The following is a 17,917-nucleotide window of genomic DNA, read 5'->3' on the forward strand; positions in this document are numbered from 1 at the left end:
TTGCCTGGAAGAAGCAACCAGTCAGACAGAGATGCAAACACCTCTAAAGGGTAACCGATGATAACACAGTCAAGATGATGCCTGGAACGAATAATTGTTAAACAATCCAATCTTACCTTGGAAACATGGAAAAGCAATTTCAGAATTCTAAAACCCAGTTATGCCTTCATCTTATCTGACCACACAATACAAAGATTTAAAAAAACCAACCAAACAAAAAATGAACCATCCCCCCCACCCCCCAAACCCCAAAAAACCCCAAACAAATATAGAGCCTATTTTTGAAAATGCCATTACAGAAAACAAGTAAGTAGTTCAAGCAACTTTTGTGTTTACTTGCTGTGCTGGTTTTGGCTGGGATAGAGTTAATTTTCTTTGTAGTAGCTAGTATGGGGCTATGTTTTCTATTTGTGCTGAAAACAGCGTTGATAACACAGGGATATTGTCATTATTGCTGAGCAGTGCTTACACAGAGCCAAGGCCTTTGCTTCTCACCCCACCACACCAGAGAGGAGGCTGGGGGGGGGGGGGGGGCACAATGAGTTGGGAGGGGACACAGCCAGGACAGCTGACCCCAACTGACCCAAGGGATATTCCAGACCATTTGACATCATACTCAGCATATAAAGCTGGGGGAAGAAGGCGGCAGGGGAGGACTTTAGGAGCAATGGCATTTGTCTTCCCAAGTCACCATTATGTGTGATGGAGCCCGGCTTTTCTGGAGATGGCTGAACACCTGCCTGCCCATGGGAAGTGTGAATGAATTCCTTGTTTTGCTTTGCTTGCGTGCGTGGCTTTTGCTTCACCTATTAAACTGTCTTTATCTCAGCCCACGAGTTTTCTCACTTTTCTGATTCTCTCCACCATCCCGCCGGGGTGGGGGGGAGTGAGTGAGCAGCTGTGTGGGGCTTAGTTGCCGGCTGGGGTTAAACCACAACACTTGCATTACAATTTCTCTACCACCATCAAGTATTACAACTCTCAGGATTAGTTACTTTTGGAAAAAGAAGCAAAGAAATCTGCAGAATGGATTTGCCTGTGATGCATACAAAGCTGCAATTACCACTGTGACAAAACTTATTATCCAGACTAACGATAAGAGAGGAACAAAAAAGTTATTTTTAACAAACAAGTTATGGGTCTCACTAATTCAACCTGTATTATTTTTGTTCATGATCAATTCTATAAATCACTTTCTCAGATCTGCAGTTGAACAGCTCTGTCTATTACTTTAAATATTTATTTTTAAAACATGAAATAACAATGCATTCCATGATTTCTGTACTTTGCCCATTAATGGTCACCGGTATTCAAACCACAGGCAAAAATACGCTATAATTAGCAAAATTTCTTAAGATAATGTTTCTTTAACATTCATACCACCCCTTTAGTAGTCAGCAAAAGCTGATGCTATGAACTGATACAATAGCAAGGTCTCCACCTTTCTGCTGAGGAACAGACTTTGCTAGTCGCTTAATAAAGTTGAAATGTAGGGAAAATCCCAAGTTTTGTGTCTGTCTTTCTGCACAGTCTTAATACAGAGCTTATGTGTGAGCTGATTTAGTAATAGCCCATATAATTTGTTCTAAAATTTTGTCTTTGAATAAAGAATTAGGAGTTACAATTATGGCACCAGACCTTCTGACTTTCTTCTGTGACAAAATGCCTTTGACATGGATGCACAGAGGTCTGTTCAAACACTCACTCAGGGACTGTCAACCACTATGATACCTTTTTCATGCTTTGGCTTGACTGCCTGCCTTTGTATGAAGACTTTTGGTACTACAAATATATTATATTGCCCTATTTTAAAAGGCTCTGCTGTGAACCAGCATCTAGTTAATGCCACGCTAGCTCCATGCAGACACCCTAGCACACATATAGCTTAATGAGCTGCAAGAACCCCTGCTTGGGGTGAATTATGGAAAAGTAGCCAGGGAGTCAAGAACTGGCAGCAAGGGTTTGCTCTTCACTAACTTCCCTGAAAAACCAAACCTGGGGTTAACTTCTCAGTGAAGCTGGTGGTTGGACAGCGAAAGCGTCCGTGTTACAAAAGAAAAAGCCAACCGGTGGAAAGTCAGCTTTCTTACTGGGAGAGGGTCATTTAGTGTGCTGGAAGAGAGACGATGTTAGGTGAGGTGGACAACTAAAACCAAAGGGACAAATCAAAGATGAGAAAGGGGAGGCATCCAGAAACTGAACACTACTTCCCTCCACTGAAGCTAGAAAGAACTGTCCTGCACTCCTTGTCCGAGTGCTCTGCAGACAGACAAGAAAGGGATTTTTCTTTAGTCTAATATGATCTAGAAACCATGATCCAGTTCCAAGTCTTTTTTTTTTTCCTCCAAGGAAAGACTTTCTTCCTACAACCCTTACAGCCACTTCCAAATTACAGATGTGAACAGGTGTTAAGGGGTGACTTTTATTCTCCCTGTCTTTTTTTACATAAATTAGATCAAGATTAAAAAAGACCACTGAAGTTACTTGAAGAGGGGATTAAAAGCTAAATACTCACACAAAACATGTGTCTCCAAACTCTTTTTGGTTTGTTTGGGGTTTTTTCTTGTTTTTCACCATATGATTCAGCAGGCCTCTGAAGAAGGGTTAGGAACTAGAATAATCTAGCATAAGAAGTCCTTGCAAAGTCTACACTATGGTAAGAGTGCCAAGGGCTATGGTATTTCTTAAGCCGCTGAGAAGTGCAAGTTGATTATAAAATTTTGACAATAGGAGTGGATGCCTGGAAGGACTCCCTTGACTCTCTTGGCAAGCTAATAGAAGGAGAACACTGCAAACAAGTTGTCCTATGGATAAAATTGCTTATCAGAGGAAAAACTGAAAAGCCTTAAGGTTATTGCACAGAAACGGCATTAACTTGATTCCTCTGGTTACTGTCTTGCAGCATCCTCTGAGAAGGCAGGAAAGTGAGAAAGGAAACAGGGTATTAGAATCCTATTAAAGCTAAGCACCTGCCTTCCACAGTGGAAAACTCCTTGAGGAAGGAGGTGGAAGACAGATACATGGTTCCTAAGGGCAAAAATAAATCCAGAGGGGTGTGGGGGAACAACTGGGCTCTCTGGCACCACCAAATGCCTCAGAAATTTCTTAATAAAATAGATTTTCAAACAAACAGTAAAAGGCAGTTCTATGGGTCTGGTAAGAATAAGCATGCCCTAGAAACACATCAGTTGAGGACAGTGTCATTTCAAAACATATTACAGGAAAGGGCCCCTCAGATATTGTCCTGAAATCCTTAAAAAAAAAAAAGCAGAACTCTTCCCAAATAAAATCATTAAGTTTGAGATGCTGGAGAAAGTCATGGCAGAAACTAAAATCCCATGCATTAGATCCTCACTTTACTGGCAGAGAAAACCAAATTTGTCCACCTAAAACACAGCCTATGAGTGATAAGGTGTGATGCTCACCTGTCTGGACACAAGGAGATGTAGAGCAGAATGAGAAGCACTGCTCCTACTACGGTTGCCAAGAGAGATCTCATCCAGGAGCTAAGCTGGCAGAAGTTACAGTACTGCACAATGGTGATCAGAATCGCACAACACATAAACATGGTGTACTGCAACAAAGAGAGAGAGCGCGAGTTAGCTTCTTCTTGCTGACTACAGCCCTTCTGCACATAAATGCTGGCGTAAACTAAAGAATGTGTGATACAAAAGAGAAGTATCTAATTTTATCTGTATTATGTGCACAGTAAGTAATCCCTCACAGTGTCTGTATCAAGAGACAGCACTTGAAGATGGAGGTCTTCCCTTCAAAGAGCAAGAAAACTTGTAGCACAAGTAGTTTGTCACAATTTTCCCTAAATGAAGTTTTGTATTACTGCATTACACAACCATTATTTCAGTAACTTTCAATACCTTCAGCTTACCTTTACAAAAAGCTCAGTGCCTCTTCTTGTTAAAAAAACGAGAGGAGGAAAAACGAGAGGAGGAAAAACGAGAGGAGGAAAAACGAGAGGAGGAAAAACGAGAGGAGGAAAAACGAGACGAGGAAAAACGAGACGAGGAAAAACGAGACGAGGAAAACAAGATAAATATTCATGGTAACCTCCTCTCAGCTGCTGGGGTTAGACCCTGTCTGTTTTAAACTAAATGTCAACATTCCACTGCATTGAAAACATGGAACACATTCACCCTCAGAAACTTCACCCAACTGCCTACTTTTAAAAACACTTCTTAGAGGACATTATCATACTGGACAGCAACAGGTGAATCCAAACAAGAAAAAAATCTGGTTTGATAACAAAAGGCAGGTATCAGTCATTGTCAGCTGATGCTTGGCAACATCACCACTTGTGCTAATTTGAAAGAACAGTTTTAGATTTTCTGTTCCAAATGTCCTATCTCAAAAAACCTTGCCCTTTCCACATCTTTACTGGATAAAGAAAAGGAAGTGCAGGACAGATATGTTACCCAGAATGTCTTCATTTCCCCGAGATACAATCTTACAGTGGTCCAAATTCTCAAGCTGATGTGCAAATTTTGGTTTTATCAAGAATATTCATGACCATCCAAGCTAAAACAGAGACTCCACAACTGCATTACGGAGTTCTGTTCTAGCTACATACTGCATTTCACAGTATCAAATGATCATTCTCTCTCATTTTAAATTTCCTTTACAGCTGAAGTGCAGAGACTGCAGATTAGCAATACCGTAGCATAACAAATAAGCATGTGATTCAGAAGTAGACACAGTGTATGGAAAAAAACCCTTACATAATTTACCATTTTTAAACCACAAGCACAGTTGTTTTTTTAAATGACTCAAAAATGGATAAATGGAATTTCAGAATTGTCCATAAAAAACCCATAATTTAAACTTACTTTTTTCCCCCCATTTCAGGTCTCCTAAAGTGGCAGAGCACTGGTTCTCACTCCAAGTGATGCCCCAGCATGAAGCCAGCCTACAGAGGGTCAGTAAGTGCTGTGTTTTACTATGTATGCATGGCTTTGGAAAGTTTTTTTTTAATTGCTGTTTTTGTTAATTTTGATTTTAATTATTTTATATCCAGGGAGGGTATAAAATGCTATGAATAAAAAAAAACTTTGCAAAACCATGTCATAGTAAAATATGACACTTACCTGACCCTCTATAGATTGACTCCATTTCCTAGAGCTCCATGATTGCTGAAACACTGAGCACAAGACGAGTTGGGACATCTCTTGGAGAGTGAGCCAACAACCCCACGACTCTGGAGGACCTGCAAGAGGAAAGAAAGCAAAGTTCATTCTCAGTTTGGTGATAAACACTGCCATCTTACTGCTGCTGCCTGAAGCATTTTGACTAACAACCTGATCTGAACAGGTATCGAGAATACACAAATAAAATGGTTCTTCCAACATGATTTTTAAACATTTGGAGAGATGATCATGGGTGGTGATGAATGAGATGATATAAAAATCAATGGACAGATTTGAGAGTTTGAAGGTTTTCAGCTCCCTTCAGTGTGAGGAAAACATTCCTACAATTAGTTTACTGGTAGTCATGAGGGAGAAAGACCATCATTAAACTGGAAAAAAAAAAAAATTTACAGCTTAAAAATAATTAACTGAAGTTCATAAAAGGTAAAAGCTGCAGAATGATTTTAAACACGGGATGTGAAAGAATATCAGATACATTCTTCTGTGACTGTGATAACCACAGAATATATGTTTAAATAGGGAAAGACCAAAGAAGTTCTGGTCCACATATTCCCATGGAACAAACACTTCCCAACACCCAGTAATAAACTGTGATAGGAAGAATGATGAGGATCTGGTCGTCACCTACACCCAGGGCCCTGAAATAGCAAGAGATTTGTGAAACAAAATTCCCTGAAGATCCTGGAAAGGAAGGATCATACACTGTGCTACATAAGAGAAACTTGCAGAGAAGCATTCATCTCTGGTTCCAGTCCATTTTATTCACGAAGTTTTTAAGCATTGATTTTATGCTACAGTTAGCCTTTAAATTAAACTGTCCTTCCCCCTCCTCAATATTTAACCCCTCGTTCCCCCCTTCTGAATGTTCTTATTAAAGGAGACACCAAATCCCCTGTGGACCTTTCTGTGACTGGGTTAAATATGCCAATTTCTTTCCGTTCCTTTTCAGAAGACAGCTATTGCATTCCTTTAACTATTCCTGCAGCCCCTGCAGGGTAATCCTTTCTATGTACTGAGAGTTCTCTCCTTTGAGTTTCTCCATCTAACTCTGCAAAGAAAAAACATCTGCTGCTAATACTGTTCTTGCTGTTGAAATTCACTAACGTGCATGCAAAGTTTTTAAGTATACACAGCATCTCTGACTATGAACTCTAAATCAAAACCAGGATGAATGCAATGAAAAGCCTGAGATACACTACTTGCATTATCTAGAATAAACACCTGCAGAAGTGTTTGGTCTAATGAAAAAAAAGTATGTATGTGGGCAGGCATTTATAGGTATCCCTCTCCTCTTTTGTATGAGAGTTTTCAAATAAGCAAGTGACTGTATTTATATAACAAACTAGGCATTTCATCATACACAAAAGCCCTATCCCTCTAAGGGATCTGTATCAAACAGATGTAAAGCACGAGGGAGGTGAAAAGAACATGGCAGGCAAGCAACAAGCTTTGTTAGATCCAAACCATCAGATTATGAAACAGAGTTCGACAACTTACATGTATATTTGTTTCAAAATCAGAGGTGAAGTGTGAAAAAACTGCAAGAGCTGGAAGAGAAACCAGAATTGCACCGAAAAAATGTCGAGGCAGCCAGCCAGATATCACCTCCAGGAGACGCTTGGTGCAAGTCATCACCTCCTCCAGAAAGAACGCCATTCTGGAACAAATGAAATCACAGATCGAGGCATTAATTTCAGCGCATCACTTCATACATCTAATTTACTTGTAATAATATAACTTCAAATCCTTCACTTAGACTGTATGAGCAATCACAGCACACTACATGCCATAGCACCTGTTGGTAATTTCAGGAAATAATCCCCCTTTGCTGAAAGATGACTGGTTGTTTGCTCCGGCAAGGGGTGTCAGCAAAGGGAGGGAGAGCAAGTGGGATGGTGGGCTTTGAGAAAACAAACTGAAATCCAAATTTCATTTACTTGGAAGGTAAGCATAGGAAACACTTCTCTCCATTCATAAGTATTTAGCCTTAAAGCAGGTGGGGAGAAGGGAAGCTTTTACAAGATAAAAAAATTACTTGAAATAACACCAGAAATGTCTGAAAAGCAGGGCTGTATACTCCGCTAACAGATCAGTCACCCAGAGGCTGTGCAAATCCATGCCGTCTTAACATTATACTGCAGTCGAAACCAGTTCTCCCAGTTACAACCACCCCAACAGAAGTTCCCGTCTGCAATCAGACTCTGTTCCCTCTCATTAGGGAAGGGGAAGAAGAGTGTGGGCTGAGAGCTGGCACCCTCAGCAGGCAGCAGAGCCTGAGAAGCAGTTGTGATGAGCACCTCGGAGGCCAGCTGGCAGCTGACACGCTCCTCCGCTCGCCTGTTGGTATCTATCATAGCAACCCAGTTGGCTCTGCACAAGGCATGCGGGAAGGAACGGTTCTTGCCTCAAGCTGCTGATAAAACGATGGCCCAAACCTGCGAAGTGCTGAAGGAGCCAACTGGAAGAGCTCTGGAAAGCAGCTTAACAGAGATACTTCTTAAATGAGAGCATTTCTAACTGTTAAAATGAATAAGGAAAGGTAAAAGGATGCTTAATGCTTGAGGACATTGCATAGAAAACTTATTTATCTACAGAAACAACTCCTCAGGATAACTTCCTTCTTAAAGCTCAAAAACATTAGTCACTCTAGAAAAATTGCAACTGCTGTTCAAGGTTCTAATTATTTTTATGAAGACATAAAAAGGTAACATAGTACAGTTAGCTTCATTTAAAGCCATTACATGTGGATGTATGTAATTATTGGAATCAGTCTAGGCAGGTAACTCTGCTGTCATAACAGTGGACTACAGCAGAGCCCAAACAGTAGATAATTACTACTTTTTTTGGACAGAGATGCTCACAGCTAAAAAAAAGTATAAATACAACATACACTAAATATGAAATTCACAATCTCCAAAGTTACACAAATGATTCCATATTTCCTATATCTTTTAAAAAGAGAAAAGATATCCACTGATTTTTTAACACAATTGTCTAAAATAAAAGGTATTATGCTGGATAAAAGCCTGATACAAAACAGGATAAATTTAAAGTTCTTTATGTGAATTTGACACTTATTCCACACCTTTAAATATGTATTGTTTATGAATGATATTTTAATTCTCTGGTCTAGATTTCTGTGACTGTTGTGAGCTCAAGCATTTTTTTGAAGCTTCAAGAGCTCTTCTACAATTTAACATATTAAAATCTGGAAATTATACTTAAATGCATAGAAAAAGATAAATTTGGGGTAGCAGGATGGGAACGCTGTAATACATCCGGACCCCACGAGAGGGTGCTCACAGATTTGCTACTTCCTAGTTTAATGGCCTTTCATTTACACCAAAAATTATAGCTATATTCCACCATAAAAAAGGATTTCCAACAAAAGCACAGAAACTAAAAAAATATATATAAAGCAAAATAAATTTTTTAAAAAAGCTCTACGAGTAAGAACTGGGTTTTCTGAAGCATTACATACTGTCCTAACTCAGTTGCCTCTAACATCAATGACAGAGCTATGCCTGTCTTCAGTGGCAGCCAAGTTAGCCCAGTATCGAGTACTTCTGAAAATGCCACCCAAGTTCATGTCCCTAAAAATAAAGTTCAATTCTCCCAAAGCCTATGAATTAGGATTAACATTTACATGGCTGAACTGTGAGAAAGGAAACCAAATTGGGCTCTAAGGCAGAGCACTCCCCGGGCTAACCTACATGCCCGTGCTCCCCACTGGTGGCTGGGTGGAGAGCCAGGAGAAGCCAGTCTCTCCGAAGGCAGATCAGCGACACCTCTGCCCATGCGCTCCGTGATCTTCCATGTCGCTCCCATGCAGACTGGCGCAGAAACCAACTCTGTGGCACACAAAGCGTGGCAGATACCCAGTGCAGCTCATGTCTCTCACCCCGACCCACACAACAGGGACTCCATGGTGCAGAAAGCTTTTTTTTTAAAATTTTTTTTTTTTTTTTTCCTTTCCAAGCCTCCATGCTTGGACAAATTCTTGTGGGAACTATAGCAACAAATCCATCAGCAAACCCGATCAGTTAATCCTGCGATGAGGACACTTCTTTATTTAGGCAGCTGTGTGTTTCAAAAAAGCTAGAACAAATTCCAGATCACTACCACATTTCTCGTGATAACTTTTACCTTCTTGCACTGTTTTTTTTTTTTGGGGGGGGGGGGGGGTGGACGGTATTTATCGCGATGCTCTGCACTCTGGAATTAAAATGATTGAAATCTCATCCATCACAAAACAGCGAAAGCCTGTGAATACAGCACAACCTTCCCATCGCAGGAAATAAGTGCATTAAATCCAGACAGCAATGAGAGCTGCAGACAGATTTAATGGCTACAGGGCAGTATCAGTAAATAATGCAGTGTCAGTGGGTAGCTCAACAGGGCTTAAATGCTAAAGCATCCAAGATGTTTACACAAGCTGGAGTTCAAATTAGTAACTCTGACATAAATGATTAATGGGTAATAGAGAATGTTACCATCATTTCTGTATTTACTGGCAGTTTAAAATCAATTCCCATAGTTCAAATCAAAAGCTTTTGGCATAGCAGCGATTTGGTGGGATATTAAATACCAAAGTCACAGATGTTAGAAATAAATAAAGGCAAACAGAATACATTGTTTTCCCTTGCATCAATACTCTGTATCAGTCATGTTGTTAACAGAATCGGTTCATTAAGCTCTAGTTGCAGAAAACAATTTCTGTTCCCGGTCATTAGGAATTTAAGAAGATCCAACTAGCTGGCCACAGGGTCTCAGCTATGGACAGACCATGGGTGTTACTTCGGTGAGCCTGGGAAGGTGAAGTACCAGGAAAAGGGCAGTTTTGCTTAGTCAGACAACAGCAGTTTCCCATTCTACTGTTTTGATTGTACTTGCTTTCTTCATCCAGAAGATACATTTTTTGCTCTCTAGAAAGGTCCTTCTAAAGTCATCAATCAACTCAAGTGCTCCCACTCTTTTGAGCAAGGTTGAAATATCCACTATTCTGGCCTCATCACTTCACCCAGAATTCTTCACTGAAGGATGCTATCAAAATCAACACTTTTTTTTTTTTTAAACAAGTTTATTTATAACAAGTTTTACTTGAGAACAAGAACTAGATGTCAAAAGTACCCAGTTAACAAAAATCCTGTATTTACAGCTAAAATAGTGAGCAGATGTCTTTACCTATATTCCTGCAGAAGCACTCCTAAGAATCCCAAGTGAAATCTCACACTCTTCTATGTTCAATGATGTGTCCCAAGGTATTTTTGTAAAATAGCAGAACTTTAGGACCTCTTACACTTCAACTGAACCCATGAAAGTCAAAGTAGTCACATTTCAAGTGGGCAGAAGAACATTCTTGGCACTACGTTTACAGAACATGAGATGACATCTTCCACATGCTTACAAATGAAGCACCAATTTTTACGTGCAGCTTTATACAATTAATTTTAGAGTGGCACTTGTGGTAACAGTGGGATCCTCATCTATAGATACTCCAATAATTCATTATCAGACACTTCAGAGGAATCCAAACATCCTTCTCCTTTGTAAGCTTTGCTCCATGAGGACTTCTGCTCTTCTAGAACTTAAAAGTTTAAAGTAGTTTCTCATTGTACAGGCAGTGATAGTGCTCTCCTCTCCCACTCCTGCAGCTGGACTAAAGGACTTAGCCACAAGAGCTGTAGCGAGTACTTCCTAGGCTGAGTCCTGGATTCAATTAAAAGTTAGACTAATTTAAAGGCAGGGTGTTTTGCATCACAATAATGAAAATACAATGAAAAACTTAGGCAAGAATTTTCTGGTCCTAAAATAATCCCTTTTCCTGAAATTCTGGGATTGTGCCCAGCATTGTAGTCCAATCTCCTCCCTTAAGATATCTCGGTGGTATTCTGTGATTGTCATTTGGGATGACATTTCTGCACAGGAAGTTCTGCACCGTTTCTGTGCATAACGAGTGGTCAGAGTGAGCAGTCCTCACTTTGAAGAGGATTTGAAGAGGAAAAAGACCATTTTCTTCTTTCTGCTCAAGGGAACTGTACAGAAGTGTGTGCCTCAGGTTGCGGAGACCAGAGGGGCCCAAAAGCATATTTTATGTATTTACTATAAAGTAAATACATGTTATAAACGCAAAACAAAAAAAACCCTCCAAGCCAAAACAGATACCTTTTCCTACAAAACTCCCCCCCAAGTACACCATTTCCATTACATTTAAAACTGAAAACCTACCAGAAAGCTTCTGAGATTTTTCATCTACAAAGACCGCTCTTTTTTTGGTGTATCGTATGATGCTATTTTCAAGAAGGTACCCTGGATAAGACCTACTCAGATCTGAGATGATCCTGTTTTGTACTTTAAGAGATTCACTGCAGTGTTACCTTAGATGTGATGATCAGAGTTAAGCCAAATACAAATTATGTCTCATTAGTAGAGGAAAGATTGCAAATGTGACTCCATGGTAGCAAGTTCCTGAGAATCAATTCCTTGTAACTCTGGAGTAAATACAGAGTGATTTGCAGACACTTCCCTCTCACCAAAAGAAAGGAGCAACATCTCACTTGTACAACAAGGGCTACAGTAGCAAGGGATACCTGGTGACTCGATTCCTACGTCCCCACTCCTCAACTGCTAGTTTGACGGAGAAGGCACAGGGAAGGGCAGCAATCGCTTATCCTGTACAGTGATTCCTGTTTCCCAAACTAACCAGGAGAATTTGTGGGGTCTTGAGATTCAAATGTCAGCTTGACTCCAATGAGTGCAGCAAGTGTTAGTGACCACCGATCATCTGCACCCGTAGCAGCTGTGCAGGATGCATGCCCAAACCTCCTGTGAGTGCCCGTTAGGATAAAGACAGTCCTGCATGCTGTCAATACAGTGCTTATTGAAAATTTGTTATTACTACGCCAGGGGGGACTATGTGAGTTTTGATGGCTGGCTACAGGTGTTCTCCACAGTGTGAGATGTTTCCCAACCTGTTTTTCAAATCAGAATTAAGCACCAAAGAATGATTAATATTAAAAAAATATATACTTCTAAGACTTAGGAGTCATCCTGAAACACTTGCTTGTTAAATCTCACTGACTTTAAGAGAGGCATCCAAGCCAGCTCAGAACGTAAAATTTGGGCTTTAAGCCAACATAGCCTCATGACAATATTAGAAATGTCAGTGGCAAAACCAAATAGTGTTAAGAAAACATTATAAAACCACTTAAATTCACCTCAGTAATGGCCCAGGCTCGCTACCAGAAAGCATGGCTCTCAACAACATACTGCTGCAACAAAGCTAAACCTCTGTACAGCCAGAAAGACAAAAACCACTTTGCAAATTCTTGACTATATAGATAGCATACTGAAAAAAAAAATTTTCCATCTCCTTAAGAAACCGATAAACCACCAATCATAGAACAGGACTGAAGTAAAACCATATGTACCTACATATAAAAATTTCAAAGATTATAGCAGTAATTTTTATAAATGTAGAAAATAAGAAAAGGCAAATGCAATGTAGCATTGGAAAAGCAAGTGGGAACAATAATGAATTGAAAAATACTAAAACAGAGTAAAAATTCACCTGCCAGGTGAATGAACGCAAATTTTCTCCAAACATATCTGGATAGCAGATACTAGCTCTTCTGCAAAGTGGTGGTTGAGTTGTTCAGAGCTGAACAAATTCAAGGATACAATGCCATGGCCACTAAACCCAGACCACCTGCTCACTGCTGCTTTCCTACTCTCCCGCCTGGTGTGATGAAAGAGCTGCCCAGGCACGTTAAACCAACAAAAAAAGCTTCCCTCCTCACCCAAGACAGAGTACAGAAACTGTTCTGCAAAGAGGAAAATGCATTTCTGGTGCAAGAGAGAGGACAGAGCAACATTCTAGGATGCACTAGAATGACAGTCCTACCAGTTCAACCATCTCCCAGTACAGGTCTTAACGCTTTCTGAATTTCTAGATTTTCTAAAAACTCTAGAACTACAATACTATTCAAATTGCAACAATCAAATACACCTGCTAAGAAAGACTATCCTTAAAAGCATTTCCACTGTTCATAAGTGACATCTTTCTACTCCTAAATGCCAGCTTTCATGTAAATATGCTTGCATACATTTATATGCACACTGAGTTCCAAGCTTGCTTCAGCGACTGAAGTACTAATATAGTATCTTTTATCTTGACCCTGAAAAGTCAAAATAAAAGAGTGCAAACTGCAATCCCTTGTTTCTTTTGAAACAACAGCAAAATTGCTTCTAACTTGTAATTACAAAAGCATTTTAACTTACACATACCTGATAGATTTGCAGAACTACAAGTGAGGGGATGCGTTTTCACACACCGCCCTTATAACATGCTCTTGTGTCAGAAGGAAGTGCAGTGAAAACAGGGGATGAGGAGGGCAGAATAAACTTGCTCTCACAAGTATAGACAAACAAACAACTTATTAGTCTATCATCTCAGTTAATAACAGGTTACATGTGGTATCTGTATAAATCAGACAACACACCCAGGAGAGCATGAGCTTTACTGAATGCATGTACAACTGCAGTCTTCTGCTACACTTGAATGTGTTAGTAGCTCCAGTGTGCCTGGGGGAAATCCCACGTTACATAGGAACCGCACAGTAACCTCTCGCTGACCAGTTACAAATGCTGGGGTAAGGCCCGTCAGCATCCTAGAGGTCGAGAACACCCATCCTCTGCGTGACTGGGTACAAGTCAGGAATGAGGAGTCATTCTTAAATACCAGGTATCTGCATCTGCAGCTATGCCTCACCTCCAAGGGCACAGGAGAGGCAGAGGCACAGGGGATGCAGGGATGTATAAGAATTCAGGGACTGGGGATTCTTCGCTGCTGGCTGCAAAGAGGCAGTGTGGGGGGTGGCACCGCCGAGCAGTCCTGCAAAGCCACCCTTTATGCAAGCAGCAGCTGACTGTCATGCAGCCCAGGACTTGGGGGAAACGCTGAACTCCAATTATGTGTCAAACAGAAAACACAAACTATTTGAATATTAAACCCATGAGACTTGAAATAGAGATCATTAAGAAAACTAATTCTGGACAGATGCAATGTGACTTTTGCAATTTTCTTTTTTTTTTTTTTTTTGAGAAAAGAACTGCTCTTTGCATGTCTGATAAATTATTTCAAGTTTTAACACCAGAATGGTGTACTTTTATCTAGGAATTTAAAGGCTTCTTTTTTTTTTTTTTTTGAAGGACAGATATTAGTTTTCTGTTTGAATTCCCTCATTCTGATGGCCCTGTCAGGGGAGAAGATATCCAGTTGTGTGTGGCATCCCAAGGAACAATAAGCAGGGGCAGGCATGGCATGCAGATTCTGTTTCCTTAAGTGGCCTTGATCAGAGTCACCTTTCTCTCCTGCAGTTTCTGTAGCTAGACTTCTCTTTGCACAAGATCTGCCGCAAGCCGCCTTAGCTTCACTAACACTGTTCTCCAAATATTACAGATCATCCAAGTGACTTCCTGGGATGCTGTCAAACAAAATGTTTCCAAGCCAGCCACCATTTTAGTTGTCATTGCTATTTCAAGACTTTCTTATGCTTTATTTACCTAATTGAGATGACAAGGGACAGCACCTCTAGCAGGATGGCGATGATGAACACCACAACTGCTGCAGGTGGTGGAGGGGATGCAACCATCCCATGTTTCAGGAAACACGTGACAGAGAGTATGAGGAAGACTGTGGTGGAGAGGAACACGTCCAGGAGCGAGCTGAAGGTAGCACTGGCAAATGTCTTCACTGGAGCATTCCTTATAACCTGTGTGGAATACAGGGATTGAGGAAGGGATGAAAATTAAAAAATGCTATTTTGCTGAATTCAATTGTACCATAAACAGCAGCTCACAAAACCAAATAAAGGAATACAGAACTTTTTGCCACTTCATCAATGCAGCGTAAGTACTGTATTGAAACAAGAAACAGAAGAGGTAGTTCAATGGCTATCACAGTTCCCTGAGAATAAGTCTGTGTTGAAAAAAGGCACTGGCAGCACAGCCCCTGGGTCTGGGGTGATTTTTACAGAATACTATGATACAAAAACAAACCACATGAAAATTGCCTATTCTATGTAAAGAAACATAAAACCCATAACTACTAGCAGATAAAGCTATAAGATGTTTTCTTCAAGAATTTTCATTTAAAATAATAATAGATTTTACAATAAACCTTTTAGCTCCAATGGTTAAGAAAACCCTCCAAACACCACTCTACATAAACAGTTACTTGCCTGTGGCTGAGCTCACATCTCCCTTTCAGACCAGATTAAAAGCAGCAATTGGGACACTATGTAATCTGAATTGATCAGAGCCCAGGACAGCAAGTACTGTTCTTCTGTAACCCCTTACCACACATTCCCATCCCATCTTGTCCTGGCCCCAGTGCTTGTGCAGCTGTGCTGTGTGCTACTTTGGCCAGTCCAGCTGAAAACTAGATCATGAGCTCCACATCCTGGCTTACTCAGAATAGCCCAGTCTTATGAGTGTTTATATCTGCCCAGGGGACCACAGAAAGCAAGTTCCACAGAAAAACAGAAAGTATGTTATCCATATCACCATGAAGTAGCCTGGTTTGAATACTACAGTCTTGTACTCTGGTTTAATTCAGAAATTTCTTCTGCTCCTCAGAACACTATCTGCACTCAGCAATACTGGGAGATGAACTTGTTCCTCATTTGTACCTCTCTGCAAACTAATATATTCAGTTAGCATCATTCAGTGCCAAAATTACCTTTTAATCTGAACTGTAGCAGAATCCTGTTAGTCTACACAGACAGTCACATAAATTGAATTAAGGAAAGCAGCACTGTATCCTAAAGTGACAGTGTTAAGGATGCCCTAACAGTGTTAAGTAGTGCCTTAATTTCCAAATAAGAACAGGCTAAGCAAGCTCTTGGGAAGTGGAGCCACTTACAGAGAACAATTACAAACCAAGCATGCAGCTGGCACTGTGTAATTAGAGGTGAATTCAGTGGTGTTGGAAGTTACTTTCAGCAACGGTTTACTACAAGACAATTAAATAACCAGCAGTGCTGACAAATCATTTCGCTCTCCCAAGATTTTTGTTGTTGTTGTTTTGGACCAGTACTATGCTAATATTAAGGCTTTAACAGGTTTTGCCCCAGTGCTGCAGAGTTACTATTACAGAATGAAGATTCCTGTTTCCAGGGAGGTTTACATAATAATTTTCAAATTAATAGCTTGCTACTAACAAAACTCACAGACCACATTCCTGCTCCTTCTATGAATTTCCTACATACCCACATTAATAGGTCAATCTGTATATGTTTGACTATCACTGCTTCGCTTCTCTTTCCAATCTTTCAATTGGAAAGAACTTGATTTACTATTTTCTGTAGAGCTCGTGCAAATTTTGCAGGCTGTATCCCATGAGAACTTTCTCCCTGTTGTTGCTACACGAGCTTTATTCAGAGAGATGCCACTGGAATACAGTGCTGCAGGATGAGTATGGAGTTTCGGAACAAAGTGATCAAACTGAATTGCAACACAACTATGCTTCCCTTTGCTAAAAAAGTAAGCTAGGCCTCATTTGTAAACACTGGAAAACAAGCAAATAGGGGCTATTGCTAAAGACAATGTGACAATGCTGCCCAGAACAGAAAGCAGCCCATGAACAGAAAGCAACAAGCAGCAGAAGCAGAAATCCTACCTGTCCTCAGATGCAGGACATACCAGGAAGAAAAGAAATCAACACCTACATTTATCACAATGCAATTCTGCCAGATGGATGACCCAAACTAATAGCTCAACGCTACTGGAAGGGAAGGGCTCATTCTCCTTCCTGCTGCCGGACACTTATCTTGCACTGACTCTGGTGCTTGCCAACCTCTCTGTGAGCTGCTGGTTCAATACAGCAGAAAACAGACCCAGACAGAAAAAGAAAAAGCCCCAAACAGAAAAACAAAACATGAATATTTTATGCTAGGCTAGTAAAACAAACTGGCTCACAGCAGGGAAGCCTGATAAGCACCAGAGCCATTAGGAAGAACAGAGAGGAGTAGGAACAAGGCGGGGAAAGCAAATTCCCTCTTTTGGCAGCAACTTTTCAGCTACTGATGCAAACGTAGCCCGAGTTAGTCTGACACCTAATGTCACTATAGGTAAACTTAAAACATCTTGCTTAAAACAACCAGGCAGGAATATCTACCGACATGGAAAGCCTGCAATACTATTAGCCCCCAAGGGGATTAAGGACTTTTACACTCAGTGCAGAATCCTGCAGAAAGCACCAAGTTTGTTAAAATTTACTCACTGTTCCTTACCATTACACAGTGTTTTGAACTGCCTGTTTCTGAATGCAGCACACTTACAAAACTTGGAACATTTGAGTTCAGAGCAGGTTTGGGTTCCACAGGGATAACCATGAGGCTATGACATGAACAAGAATCAAAGTCAAAGTTACCATTCTCAAAGTTAGGATATCTGATAAGAAGGCAAATGGCATTTGGTCCTTTAATCTTAGCATGGTTCTCTGGCCTGCCTAAAGCCTTAAAACATTATCCTGAAAATGGAGAAAAGGCAGGTGAGAAGTAATTAGTATATCTTGGTGGATTGTGAAAATGTATTTCCAGCCTAAACATTGGACTAGACTCAGGGCATGGCACAAGACAAGTAAACTGAAAGGGGACTGTTTTCAGATGCAACAATACCAAGTAGTAAATCACATTTGACATTTCATGACCCTTGTCATCAACTGCAATGAAATGTGTTGAAAACAATGACAGACA

At 40.4% G+C, this 17,917-nt stretch overlaps 1 protein-coding gene across 6 annotated transcripts in view; it reads right to left on the bottom strand.

The window, feature by feature from the left end:
- The window catches only part of ADCY9 (adenylate cyclase 9), a 99,524-nt gene that overhangs the window by 17,738 nt on the left and 63,869 nt on the right, over positions 1 to 17,917 (bottom strand). For all 6 annotated transcript variants that reach the window (XR_008232864.1, XR_008232863.1, XR_008232862.1 and 3 more), the window contains 3 exons: positions 14,724 to 14,932; positions 6,657 to 6,816; positions 3,426 to 3,574 (listed from right to left, as the gene is read on the bottom strand). Coding sequence is in view for 3 of the 6 variants with exons in the window: in XM_052773088.1 (XP_052629048.1) it covers positions 3,426 to 3,574; positions 6,657 to 6,816; positions 14,724 to 14,932 (518 nt within the window). In the remaining 3 variants the exon portion in view is untranslated. The remainder of the gene's footprint in view (positions 1 to 3,425; positions 3,575 to 6,656; positions 6,817 to 14,723; positions 14,933 to 17,917) is intronic.

Source organism: Harpia harpyja, chromosome 21 (genome assembly GCF_026419915.1).
Source record: "Harpia harpyja isolate bHarHar1 chromosome 21, bHarHar1 primary haplotype, whole genome shotgun sequence".
Classification (NCBI taxonomy): Eukaryota; Metazoa; Chordata; class Aves; order Accipitriformes; family Accipitridae; genus Harpia; species Harpia harpyja.